General features: G+C 60.8%; 1 protein-coding gene across 1 annotated transcript; it reads right to left on the bottom strand.

The window, feature by feature from the left end:
* Positions 1 to 334: 334 nt before the first annotated feature.
* On the bottom strand, positions 335 to 9,709 carry MGST3 (microsomal glutathione S-transferase 3). Its single transcript, XM_056109501.1, has 6 exons — positions 9,604 to 9,709; positions 2,325 to 2,442; positions 1,918 to 1,991; positions 1,425 to 1,482; positions 805 to 877; positions 335 to 572 (listed from the first exon to the last, which is right to left on the bottom strand). The coding sequence occupies exons 2-6, from the start codon at positions 2,439 to 2,441 to the stop codon at positions 439 to 441; spliced, it is 456 nt and encodes a 151-aa protein (XP_055965476.1). The 5' UTR covers position 2,442; positions 9,604 to 9,709; the 3' UTR covers positions 335 to 438.
* Between the last annotated feature and the right edge of the window lie 3,646 nt (positions 9,710 to 13,355).

Below are 13,355 nucleotides of genomic sequence, written 5' to 3'. Positions count from 1 at the left end.
TATTGCTCCAGCCCCAGATTATGGGTTTTTTAAATTACTTTTGTTGTTGGGGGGGGGACACACCGCTGACACCCCCCATCCCCCAGTCCTCAGTGCCCTGACCCTGAGTGCATATACAATCTGAGTCTGTTTCCAGACTCGTGGGGAGTGGGGGGGAGCCCCAGGGCTCTGGGTGTGGGTCCAGACTCACCAAGAAACCAGTGAAGGGCTCGCGCAGCCCAGAGAACCAGAGCGGAAGTTTAGGGGGCAGGAGCCCTGGACTCAGCCCCCCACCCCCACACCCCCGCCCCGCCCCCAAGGAAACCCCAACCAGAAGCAGGTGCCAGAGTCACGGTTAGGTATGAGGCAGATGCCAAGTCATTTTTTTATTATACTTAGAAAAACAAAAAAGGTAACTGGGAAGGAAACGGGCCCCGGGCAGGCACCTTCAGGCCCCGCCTAGTGGCAGCACCGGCCCCCGCCTGGGGCGGGCTTGATCCAGCCCAGGTGCTGGAAGGCGGAACACACGGTCGTTCCCATCAGGCCCAGGAGGGCGATGGAGCCCAGCGCGCCCCGGCTGCGCTTGCTGGGTTCTGGAATGGAAGAGCGGGCAGAAGTGACTGGCACGTTCTGGAATGTTCCACCCGCCAACACCCGCAGCCCATCCGTTAAGGGCAGCCATCTACCATGTGGTGGCAGGGTTAGACCCTGGGGTTACCTGCACCCTGCATGACCCTCCCAACCCCCATTTCCCCACCGACCTGCAGAGAAGAAGCCCCCTAAGAGCCCCCAGGTGTCCAGGCCTTGCCAGGCGCCCCTTCTTACCTCCCGTGTAATAGCCGTGAGCGTAGAGAACTCGCCCCACGATCCACGCCAAGCCCAGGCCGGACACTATGCGCTGGAGGGTGGGGGCGGGGGAGGGACAAGGGAGCCTTTATTTGGGGGGGCAGAGACCCTAGCCGGCCACCCTGAGGGAGTCAGGCGGTATCAGGGGTTGAACCCGGGGCTCGTGCTCCAGCCCTGGGCGACACAGCCGCAGTGCAGCAGGGACAGACACTCGCCGTGAGAGCGAGGGTATGATCCAGCCCAAGGGAACTGCATGCAAGGGTGCAATCCAGCCCAAGGGAACTGCATGCAAAGTTGTGATCCAGCCCTGGGGGAACTGCGTGCCAGGGTGAATTCCAGCCCAAGAAAACTGCATGCCAGGGTATGATCCAGCCCCAGGGAACTGCGTGGGAGGGTGCGATCCAGCCCTGGGGGAACTGCGTGGGAGGATGAGATCCAGCCCTGGGGGAACTGTGTGCAAAGGTGTGATCCAGCCCAGGGAACTGTGTGCTGCGTCCCTGTGCCTGGCTGCAAAACAGCGGTAGGACAGATGGATGCCCACTTCCTCTTTCCCTCCCAGCCAGCTCAGCCCGCTGACAAGCTGACTCGGGGGAACTTACCGGGTGGTAAACACCTCCGACAGCCAGGAAGAACAAGAAGGGCGGGTACACCTCCAGCCTGGAAGAGACACAGAGACCGGGAGGTGCCCTCCGGCCCAACTCGGGACCCCCAAGAGCCCGCACACAGCTCCGAGCTCTCCAGCTCTGTGTGTGATGTATCCCAGGTTCAGGGGGCCAGGCCGCACCCAGAGGTGCTCAGAGGGACCAGGCCTGGGTCAGGGGCGGGCAGGGCACCAACCTCAGCTGTCCTGGGCCACCCGTGGCTTTTGTCTGGTTTTGGGGTCCCTCTCGGAAGTGCCCGGGCTGAAACCCGGGGAGGTGGGGGTGAGCTAGGGCGGCCGCCTGGCTCCGAGCTCAGGGATCGCTCCTGGCTGCTGGGGGGCCATGAACTGTGACTGGCAAGGGCCTGACCCCAGGACGACCTCCCTCCCAGGCCCTGCGTGCAGGGGACAGCGAGTGGCGGGTGACCCCCTTGACCCCGGCCGGCACTCACGTGTTCTGGTGCGCCCGTTGGATGCAGTTGAAGAGGTGCCCGTTCTCGGGGTCCGTGCTGTACATGGTGGGGTACTGAGGACGAAAGAGCGAGGGTCAGCCGGGGGAGGCCCGAGACCCCCGTCCCAGAGCCCTCCTGGCAGGGGGAGGGGGCAACCAGGCAGCCTGCGCCCGAGCCAGCACCGTTCCCCCCCTCCTTCCCCAGGGGTCCCCATGCCTGCCAGAGACCCCTCGACGGACACCCCCACCCCACCCTATTACAAGGCCCCTGGGCAGGGTCAGGACTTAGCCTGGGAGAAGAGTGGGGACACAGGAGCAGAGGCAGGCGGTGACTGTCACCTCCCATGAGCTCCGGGAATAACCCACCCCCCCAGACACCCCCCCCCCCCCCGGCCGCTGACCCCTCACCTCCACTTTGTATTTCCTGCGGGCCTTGGAGACATTCATAGCGAGGTGGAGCACCAGGACGAAGCTGGCGGCGCCCGTGAGCACCACAAAGCCATATTCCTTGGAGAGCACGGCCATCCTGGGGGGACAGGCATGTCACACCCACCCACCCACCCACGCCATCCTCTATCCTGCAGGGGGGTCCAGGAATGTCACACACACACACACACACACACACACACACACACACACACACACACACACACACACACAGAGCCTTCTTGTAGGGGTCCGGGCACAGCAGACCCACCCAAGCCGGGAACCAGGTTTGCAGGGTCAACTCCAGTTCCATCCCAGAACTGCAGAGGGTCCCCCAACATGGGGCAGGCCCCCGATTGAGACCGTCTGAGAGTCTGGCACTGCATCGAGCAGCGATGTCACTGCTGCAGGCAGTACTGCATGAAAGATGTGAATCTCCCGCTTGAAAATGGAAAAATGGGCTGGGGCAACAGTCCAGTGGGTTAGGCCTTATACTACACAGCTGACCCAGGTTCGATCCCAGCCCTGGAGAGATCCCTGAGCAGTGCTGGGGGTGGGCCCTCCCGAATCTGATCCCCCATACACCACCAGGTGCGACCCTTGAGTAGAGCCAGGAGTCAGCTCCATGAAGAGAATCTAACCCCCAAATAATCCCTGTTCTCCCCCCACCCCCCGCCAAACACAAGCCCTTAGCAATAGAAAAATAACCCGATTTTTTTTTAAAGGACCTCTATACTTGGGGCTGGAGCGATAGCACAGCGGGTAGGGCATTTGCCTTGCACGCGGCCGATCCGGGTTCGATTCCCAGCATCCCATATGGTCCCCTGAGCACTGCCAGGAGTAATTCCTGAGTGCAGAGCCAGGAGGAAGCCCTGAGGATCGCTGGGTGTGACCCAAAAGGAAAAAAAAATAAAAATAAAGGACCTCTATACGGTGGAATACTATACAGCTGTTAGGAGAGATGAAGTCATGAAATCTACCTATAAATGGACGGACACAGAAAGTATCATGCTGGGGATGGAGCGATAGCACAGCGGGGAGGGCGTTGGCCTGGCACGCGGCCGAGCCAGGTTCGATTCCCAGCATCCCACAGGGTCCCCCGAGCACCGCCAGGAGTCATTCCTGAGTGCATGAGCCAGGAGTAACTCCTGAGCACCACTGGGTGTGACCCAAAAGCAAAAAAAGAAAAAAGAGAGTATCATGCTGAGTGAAATGAGTCAGAAGGAGAGGGACAGACATAAAATGATGGCATTCATTTGTGGGATATAAAAAAAATATATATGGGGCTGGAGTGATAGCACAGCGGGTAGGGCGTTTGCCTTGCACGCGGCCGACCCGGGTTCGATTCCCAGCATCCCATATGATCCCCTGAGCACCGCCAGGAGTAATTACTGAGTGCAGAGCAGGAGGAACCCCTGAGCATTGCCGGGTGTGACCCAAAAAGAAAAAAAATATATATATATTAGAAGACTAATACCCACAACCAGGCATGCTGGGCTAGGAGGACTGGTCAGGGGTTGGAATCAACCACGAGTGTGTGTGGGGTGGAGGGTGGGTCACAGAGAGAAGGGACCAGGATGACAGTAATAGCTGGGAAGGGTCACGCCGGACAAGATCTGAGGGTTCAAAGGAGGTAAAGGGAGATTCCTGATGACCTTTCAGCATCTGTATGCAAACCACAATGTCCAAAAGAAGAGAGAGAGGGAGAGAGAGAGAGAGAGAGAGAGAGAGAGAGAGAGAAAGAGAGGGAGAGAGAGAGAGACAGAGGGAGAGAGAGAGAGAGAGAGGCACCCGTCATAGAGGCAGGCAGGAGTTAGGGATGGGGGTGATGAGAGGGACCCTGGGGACCCTGGTGCTGGGGAATGTGCCCTGGTGGACGGACGGGTGTTGGGACACTGTGTGACGGACACCCAACCACGAACAGCTTTGTAAGGGTCTATCTCACAGCGATTCAATAAACAAGTAAAAAAAATCAAGCAGGGAGGGCATCTGCCTGGCACGCAGCCAACCCAGGTTTGATTACTGACATCCCATGGCATCCCCCGAGCCCCGCCGGAAGTAATCCCTGCGTGCAGAGCCAGGAGTCAGCCCTGAGCATCGCCAGGTGTGGGCCCAAAAGCCAAATAAATAAAACTAAAAGGGCAGATTAAGGGTGTTGGTCCACGGGGCTGGAGCGATAACACGGTGGGTAGGGTGTTTGCCTTGCACGCGGCCGACCCGGGTTCGATTCTCAGCATCCCACAGGGTCCCCTGAGCACCGCCAGGAGTGATTCCTGAGTGCAGAGCCAGGAGCAACCCCTGTGCCTTGCCTTGCTGGGTATGACCCAAAAAGCAAAAAGCCAAAAAAGAAAAAAAAAAAAGGTTTGAACCAAGGACGAGACGCGTCGTGGGGGTAGGAGTAGCAGCCCAGCTAGAGGGCAGGGGGCTTCGCGTGTCCTCTGAGCACTGGGCATGGAGCAGCCCTTGAACACCATCAAGTCACTGTCACTGTCCTCCCGTTGTTCATCGATTTGCTCGAGCGGGCACCAGTAACGTCTCCATGGTGAGACTTGTTGTGACTGTGTTTGGCATCTCGAATACGTCATGGGGAGCTTGCCAGGCTCTGCCGTGCGGGCGGGATACTCTCGGTAGTTTGCCGGGTGCTCCGAGAGGGGCGGAGGAATCGAACCCAGGTCGGCTGGGTGCAAGGCAAATGCCCTACCCGCTCCGCAATCTCTCCAGCCCACCACTGAGTCACAGAAAGCAGGAACAGCCCAGGGAAGCCCGGTCAGCCCACAGGGGTAGTTACCCAGGACCAATGTCAGGGGGTCCCAGCTGGGCACTGTCCAGGGGCCACTCGCCAGCCCCCCAGAACAGCTGATACCCCACTAGCTCCTCCTTCTAGGATCTCCCACCTGGAGGGGGCCCGGGTGCCGGCACATGGGGGGAGCGGAGTTGGGGGGACCCAGACCCCCGGAGCCGCGTCTGCTCAGAGCCTGCAGGGGATGGAGGTGCCCCCAGGGCAATTCCTGGGGTCCCCTGAGCCCTTGTCGCTGGGCCAGGAACGGCTGCAGGGACGGGGGCCCCAAAGCCGGCTGTCCTCACCCCGCTCCTCGTTCTAGGGGCCACTGGGGGGGGGGGCCCAGTTCCCGGCAGCCACACCCTGGCTGGGCCACACCCGTGTGTGCTGCCTGCAGATAGCTCCCAGGGCAGGGCTGGGCGGGGCGCCCCAGAAGCCGGTAACCCCTGGCACCCTCTGAACCCCCAGGCATGAGTTGGCATCATCTACCACAACTCACCAGGATGTGTGATTACTCACACAAAAAGAGTCCCATTATTATAATTATTATTATGGCTTATTTTTCCCCCCTTTTTTGCATCACACCCAGCAGTCCTGGGGGGTTCCTCCCAGCTCTGCATTCAGGAATCACGCCTGGCGGGGCTCAAGGGACCCTAGGGGATGCCGGGGATCGAACCCGGGTCGGCCGCGTGCAAGGCCAACGCCCTCCCCGCTGTGCCTATGATTTTTCTATGTCACAGGTTACCCAGAAGCCGGCCAGGGCGTGTACTCCTTCACGCCCTCATAGAATAAGTTTTCCTATCCCGATAACCTCTCAACTTTTTTTTGTTTTGTTTTGGGCCAAACCCAGGGGTGCTCACCCGGGCTTACCCTGATGGGGCTTGGGGATCCCTTATGGGGTGCCGGGGAACTGAACCCTGGTTGGCTGTTTGCAAGGCAAGCGTCCTATGTGCCGTACTCTCTCCAGCCTCAATCTCTTTTTAGCAGATAAGGAAACGGCAGCAGAGAGGGTAGGTAACCCGCCCAAGGTCACACAGCACTCAGACAAAAAGTCAGGCCACCTGGCTCCAGCCTGGGCCTGGGCCTGTCCCCTCTCCCCTGCGTGGCCTCTCCATGGGGCTGGAGAGCGGGTTTGTCCACTCCCGACCTCTCCTCGGGAACCGTTTGCACCTTCCCAAACCCCCTCCTGCCCATAAAACATATTCACAAGACTCGAAAGCTAATCATTAACCCTGAGTCCCCCACAGGGCCGGGGACCGTCCAGCAGGGTGTGGGGAGAAGGTATTTTAAAAGGCTGAGCACTGATGTGCCCCGGACGAAATTAGGTACATTTCAAAGTAAAAATAAAGGCTGGAGTGATAGCACAGCGGGTAGGGCGTTTGCCTTGCATGCGGCCGACCCGGGTTCGATTCCTCCGTCCCTCCCGGAGAGCCCGGCAAGCTCCCGAGAGTATCCCGTCCGCAACGGCAGAGCCTGGCAAGCTCCCCGTGGCGTCTTCGAGATGCCAAACACAGTCACAACAAGTCTCACCGTGGAGACGTTACTGGTGCCCGCTCGAGCAAATCGATGAACAGTGGGAGGACGGTGTTAAGAGAGGGATGGACGCTGGCCCTTTCTTTTTGGGTCACACCTGGCGATGCTCAGGGCTGACTCCTGACTCTGCACTCAGGACGTGAGGCCCCAAGGAAGTTCCTCAGAACCCATGACAAGCTGCAGTTAACATTAAGTCTCAATTAGGTCTCAGTTTCTGTTTCCCAGGGCGGGACTTGCAGTTTCTGGTAAAGTCCCACTTGAGTAACTTGGAATTGGGCAGTTGGGTCTGGCTGGTCATGAGGGGTCACTGTCCCTTCCTTAGAAACCGTTACCGACCACTGTCTAATTGCTGACCACCAATGTAATAGGGCCGATGCTAAAAATAGACCAGTATATAAATTGCTTCTTAGTTTTTTTTTTTTTCTTTTCTTTTTGGGTCCCACCCAGCGATGCACAGGGCTTAGTCCTGGCTCACGCACTCAGGAATCACTCCTGGCGGTGCTCAGGGGACCATATGGGATGCTGGGAATCGAACCCGGGTTGGCCGCGCGCAAGGCAAACGCCCTCCCTGCTGTGCTATCGCTCCAGCCCCGCTTCTGAGTTCTGAAACCGCTTGTGATTTGGAGTCGGGCTCCTTGTCAAGATTCCACTGTGTTGGATGAGACTCGGACCCTAGCTCGGGCTAGTAATAAAGTTGCTTTCGCATTATCGTGTGGGGAACTGGGTCTCTCTGCAACTGGAAATCTGAAACTCGGGCACAACAAGGAATTACTCCAGGAGGTGCTTAGGGGACCCTATGGGATGCCAGGGATCGAACCCGGGTCAGCCACGTGCAAGGCAAATGCTCTCCCTGTTGTGCTATTGCTCCAGCCCCTGGGACGAGATGCTTGAAGGGGTTTGGAAATACCTTTGGCCAGGCCTTGTGGTCTTGGCTAATTTCTCTCTGGCGCTTCTCCCTGCAGCCTGAGGCGGGAAGGTGGTCTACAGGACAGGAGGGAAGCAACGGGAATTTCATCCCGCACAGCCAGGAGCTACCTGCTAGATTGTTCTTCGGGAGGATGTGACTGATTCACCTGCAGCATTAGGGGATTCTGTGGCCAAAATCACTGTATTCTTGGAAATAAATATTGCTTTAGAATTGCTCAAGTAGGGGCTGGAATGAGCACAGTGGGTAGGGGGTTTGCCTTGCACGCGGCCGACCCAGGTTCGACTCCCAGCATCCCAGATGGTCCCCCAAGCACCGCCAGGAGTGACCCCTGCGCAACGCTGGGTGTGACCCCAAAAGCAACATAAAATAAAAATAAATTTAAAATGCTCAAGTCGGGGCTGAAGCAATAGCACATCGGGGAGGGCATTTCCCTTGCACGCCGCCGACCCGGGTTCGATCCCCGGCATCCCATAGGGTCCCCGGAGCACCGCCAGGAGGAATTCCTGAGTGCAGAGCCAGGAGGAACCCCTGTGCATCGCCAGGTGTGAACCAAAAAGAAAAACAGGCTTTTGCCTTGCACACGGCTGACCCAGGTTGAATTCCTCGGATCCCATAGGGTCCCCCGAGCACTGCCAGGGATAATTCCTCAGTGCAGAGCCAGGAGTAGCCCCTGAGCATTGCCGGGCGTGACCCCCCCACCCTCCAAAAAATTAAATCAGATTTAAAAAAATGCTCAAGTACATACCCGAAGTCCTAGCTCCTCTGGGGTCCTTTGTGGTTGGCCAATACTGATTATGCAAGTATAAAACTGTGTGTGTGTGTGTGTGTGTTGGGGTGTCCAGTTAAATACAGCCCATCAGGTGCTAGATCACCTTCTGGATGACCGCTGGCTCTCATGAGACCAGGGGCATGCTGTCCGGTCCACATCTGGATGAGGGGCACTGACCCCCAGCGCTGCCCTGCCCCCCCCACCCGCCCCCCTGCCTTAGTTTCAGGAAGCCCCTGGCGTAGGGTTTCAGGGCTGGTCACTGTATCTCTGCGGTTTTATATATAGTAACCGCTTAAAAAAAAAAAAACTGCTTGACAAAGTTTTCTATTTCTGTAACTGTGTCCTTAAGGGCAGCTTAACAGCCTGTTTCCCCGCAGGGAAAGCACGTTGGAGCCCTTGGGAGCGACACTCTCAGGCGACCCAGGGAATATTAGGGAGGTGTCCCAGAATCTGTCCCGGGCAGGTACCCAGGGGACCCCAAGATCTGCCCCGTGCAATGGCACTCGGCCCTGCTGGCCACTGCCCCCTGCTCGGGGCACTCGTCTGCTGCGGGGTTAGGTGTCCCCCTGCTGCCGGGACTCCCTGTCCCCTGCTGGGGGATTAGGTCCCCACCCTCCGGTCCCCGCGCTTCCGGTGCCGCCTTTGCCCCTGCCAGTCCCCGGGGCTACATTGTAGCTCGTCACCTCGTGACTCCCAAGGAAACTATTAACACGAGCCACAGCTCCAAGGGGATGAGTCACCGCAGGGCACGGAGGGGGCCCCCGGCGGGCCCCACCCGGCACCCGCGCCCTCCCTGCACCCCTGCAGCCGCCCTGGGGAGGGGGATAAAAGAGAGGAGCCCTCCAAGCCCCAGATCGGCTTCTGGGGGGCGCCAGCGGGGGGGCCGCGCGTTTCCAAGAGGCGGGAGGGAAAACAACGCGGTCCCCCCGGGGGACACTGTCCCTCGCAGGGCCCCGGGCGGCGACACCCGTCCTGCACCCGGGCAGACGCGCGGCCAGGGCGCGGCTGACCTTGAGCAGTCGCCCCCGCGGCAGCCCGATCGGGGCCCGCGCTCGGATGCACCGGGCCCGGGGTGCAGCTGCAGAGCGGCTTGCAGGGGCTGCGGGGGCCGCAGGGCGCCGGGCCGAGCCCCCAGACGGGCGGGCCAGGGCCAGCGGGGGCCCCGCAGCTCCCGGCGGACGTCGGGCGGCCGGTGCCTGCCGCAGGGCGAGGCAGGTGCCCGCCGGGCGCAGGGGCAGGTGCGGGGACCTACCTGGATGCCCTCGGCGCGGCTGGTGCAGGAGGCAGCTGCGCAGTGAGGCTGCGGCCGCCGCGGCTGGGGCAGGGCGGGGCGGGGCCAGGATAGACCACGCCCCCATCAGGGCTCCGCCCCCGGGTCCTATTCTCGGTCTGAGACAACCACGCAGTGAGGCTGCAGCTGCGGCTTGGCGGGGCGGGGCCAGAAAATGCCACGCCCTCTTGGACCACGCCCCCACCGGGCTCCACCTCCGAGCTGAGGCAGCTGCGCAGTGAGGCTGCGGCCGCCGCGGCTGGGGCAGGGCGGGGCGGGGCCAGGGTGGGCCACGCCCTTTAGACCACGCCCCCAGCACGGGGCTCCGCCCCCGGGTCCTAGTCTCCTGAGACAACCACGCAGTGAGGCTGCAGCCGCGGCTTGACGGGGCGGGGCCAGATAATGCCACGCCCTCTTGGACCACGCCCCCATGGGGCTCCACCTCCGAGCTGAGGCAGCTGCGCAGTGAGGCTGCGGCCGCCGCGGCTGGGGCAGGGCGGGGCGGGGCCAGGGTAGACCACGCCCATCAAACACGCCCCCAGCATGGGGCTCCGCCCCCGGCTCTATTCTCGGGCTGAGACAACCACGCAGTGAGGCCGCAGCCGCAGCCTGACGGGGCGGGGCCAGACAATGCCACGCCCTCTTGGACCACGCCCCCACCCACCCGGGCTCCACCTCCGAGCTGAAGCAGCTGCGCAGTGAGGCTGCGGCTGCCGCCTGCTGGGGCGGGGCCATGTGAGGACACGCCCATTTATGCCACGCCCCCTGATGCGGGGCTCCGCCTCCCCCAGCCCAGTTCTGCGTCCTCCCGCGTCCTCTTTTCGTTTTCCCGCTGGCCAGCTTCTCCCGTCCCCAAGCCCGCCTGCCGCACATGCCCTCGTGGCGGCCTTCCGAGGGTGGCTTAGCCGGATTTGTACTTTGTTCGTAGGGGTCAGAGAGAAAGGGCAAAAAAATAAATAAAAAAGACGAATCGCGTTGGTAATTTTGCCCCTGCCGGGCTGCCGTAGCCGACTCGTAGCGACGGCGCATGCGCGGGGAGTTATAAAGTCTCGCGATGAGCGCCAGGGCGGATGCAGTCGGGGCGCGAAGTTGCAGCTGAGCCCCGTGTCTGCGGCCAGTTCCTGCTGGACCCCGGGCAGTGGCCCCAGGCCCGTGCACCCCGCAGTCCCTGCACACACACACACACACACACACACACACACACACACACACACACACACACACTCCAGGTGCTCACGGACCCCTGGGCAGTGGTTTCACCCCCAGGTGCTGAGCCAGAGGGACCCCTGGGCAGTGACCCCCAGGCCCGTCCACCCCGCAGTGCCCCCACCCCCAGGTGCAGAGCCCAAGTGGACCCCAGGGCAGTGACCCCCAGGCCCGTTCTTCCCGCCCAAACCCTCAGGTGCAGAGCTAGGGCAGACCCCTGGGCAGTGGCCCCCAGGCCCGTCCACCCCGCGGTGCCCCCAGGTGCAGGTGCAGAGCCAAAGTGGACCCCTGGGCAGTGGCCCCCAGGCCCGTTCTTCCCCCCACACACACACCCCCAGGTGCAGAGCCAAAGTGGACTCCTGGGCAGTGGCCCCCAGGCCCGTTCTCCCCCCCCCACACACCCCCAGGTGCAGAGCCAGAGCGGATCCCTGGGCAGTAGCCCCCCAGGCCCGTCCACCCCGCGGTGCCCCCAGGTGCAGGTGCAGAGCCAAAGTGGACCCCTGGGCAGTGGCCCCCCAGGCCCGTTCTTCCCCCCACACACACACCCCCAGGTGCAGAGCCAGAGCGGATCCCTGCGCAGTGGCCCCCCAGGCCCGTCCACTCTGCAGTGCCCCCACCCCCAGGGGTCAGCGCTGACCCTCGGGCGAGACGTGCTTCCCCCCAGGCCCTGCACTGAGCCCCAAAGTGGACGGGCCCGGTGGGCTTAGGTGCAACCTATCAACACCACCCTCACCCCTCGCTGCCACCCACTGGGGTCTCCTCTACTGTGAGCGTGTGCTGATGTGGGGATAAAAGTCCATCCAGGAGGGTTGGGCAGCGGGTGGAGCCCAGACCTGGAAGCTCCAGGGTGGACTTTGAACCCTGTTTAATTTGTTTTCCTTTTTTTTTTGCTTGTGGGTCACACCCGGGGATGCTCAGGGCTGACTCCTGGCTCTGCACTCAGGAATCACTCCCCGGGGTGCGATTTTGGGATGCCGGGATCGGGGATCGAACCTGGGTCGGCTGCATTCAAGGCAAACGCCCTCCCCGCTGTGCTATCGCTCCTGCCCAGAGCCCCCTTTGTTGTGTTGCCCGGGTACCCAGCTCGATTTAGGGGACTCAAATCACCACTGGGGCTGTTGGAGCACCCTCTAGCCCCTTCTCATGCTCCCGCCTCTGCAGGCCCAGGAAGGCCTCACAGGTTAGGGTTCCTGGCCTGTTGCATGTCAAGGGCTTGAGATATTTACATGCACATGCGTTGTGAAGCGTGGTTACAATAGTGCGGACGTTTCTGTTCATGCTGTAGCTGTACAACATCGCTGCCTTTCAGGACCCTGAGATGCCTTCGCCTCGAACCACTCGTCTGAAATCCCCTCACTGGTTAAGTGCCCGTGAGGTGCCAGGCAGTAACCGAAGGCGGTAACTGACTTTCCATTGAATAGGATCACTGTGATCACTGTTATCCTGTTCTTCGTCGATTGCCCCGAGCAGGCCCCAGTAACATCTCCTTCGTCCTAACCCTGAGATTTTAAAAAGTGCCACACTCGAGGCTCTTTCAGGGTCAGGAGAATGAGACCCATCATGGTTACTGGTTTTTGGCATATTGAATACGCCACGGGGAGTTTGCCAGACTCTGCCGTGCGGGCAGGATACTTGTGGTAGCCTGCCAGATTCTCCAGAGTCAGAACTAGATAAGAAGATGTTATGCGGCCGTAAATGCGGCCGCGCACTTCCGGGAGCTGGGTTTTACAGTCTCTGGGTCTTGGCCGTTGATGGGATTACACGGCGCCGGGGGCAGTTGGTGGGTGTAACGCCTACATACTGGAAAGTGGGGGGATCTGGGTCGGGGAGGCCCCAGTCCCAATCCGAGCAGGCTTGGAGATCTCAGCCCCGGATCCTGCACACCTGAGTTCCTCTGCCGGTTCCTTCATGCGTGAGGCTCGTCCGAACATGTGGAGAGTGGTCTTAAGCATGGATGTGGCTGGAACCGGAGGTCTTCAGCTGCCGGGGCTCTGCTCGAGGTGGGGAGGGAAACTCAACCCACCCTCCTCCAAGGGGCCCCCCGGTGAGGACAGCCAGGCGCGGAGGCTGAATAGGAGAAGCTAAGATTTCCAGCCGGGGCCTGGCGAGGCAGGGGGCGTCGCCCCTCTCTGGGATTTCTGCCCGATGCTGCTCCCACAGCTTCTTCTGAGGGGACGGCTTCTGCTTTGCTCCGTGCCAGAACAAGTCACGCACACCCTGAACTTGCTGAACATCTGAAAGGAAGCCTAGCCGAGTCGCCAGTCAGCGAGCCAGGGACAAGCCCTTGCCACCTCTCGGAACTGCGTGCGAGTCGGGATGGATGCGTTTGTTCTTGAGCACAATGACTGTCCTGCAGAGGCCAGCGGGCCTGGCCCGAAAACCGGAGGAGGAAAAGAAAGCACTCAGCGACCCAGCGGAGCAGGACACGGGCAGAGGCTTATTCCAGGGACTGCAGCCACGGATGCCCTAGCGGAACTTGGCCAGGCTTTGATTCCTCCCTCCCCTTCTTCCTTCCTTCCTTCCTTCCT

The sequence above is a fragment of the Sorex fumeus genome, unplaced genomic scaffold (assembly GCF_029834395.1).
Source record: "Sorex fumeus unplaced genomic scaffold, SorFum_2.1 ptg000272l, whole genome shotgun sequence".
Lineage (NCBI taxonomy): Eukaryota > Metazoa > Chordata > Mammalia > Eulipotyphla > Soricidae > Sorex > Sorex fumeus.
The sequence above is the reverse complement of the archived record's forward strand: the minus strand, read 5'-3'. Positions and strand labels throughout refer to the sequence as shown.

What these genes read in the sequence shown, in the direction of transcription:
- MGST3 (XM_056109501.1), bottom strand. Translation starts at nt 2,441, where the DNA reads ATGGCCGTGCTCTCCAAGGAATATGGCTTTGTGGTGCTCACGGGCGCC. An exon ending in CAACGGGCGCACCAGAACAC is followed by an intron (nt 1,483 to 1,917) that starts GTGAGTGCCGGC and finishes TGTCTCTTCCAG; the next exon opens with GCTGGAGGTGTACCCGCCCT. An exon ending in TCACGGCTATTACACGGGAG is followed by an intron (nt 573 to 804) that starts GTAAGAAGGGGC and finishes CTTCCATTCCAG; the next exon opens with AACCCAGCAAGCGCAGCCGG.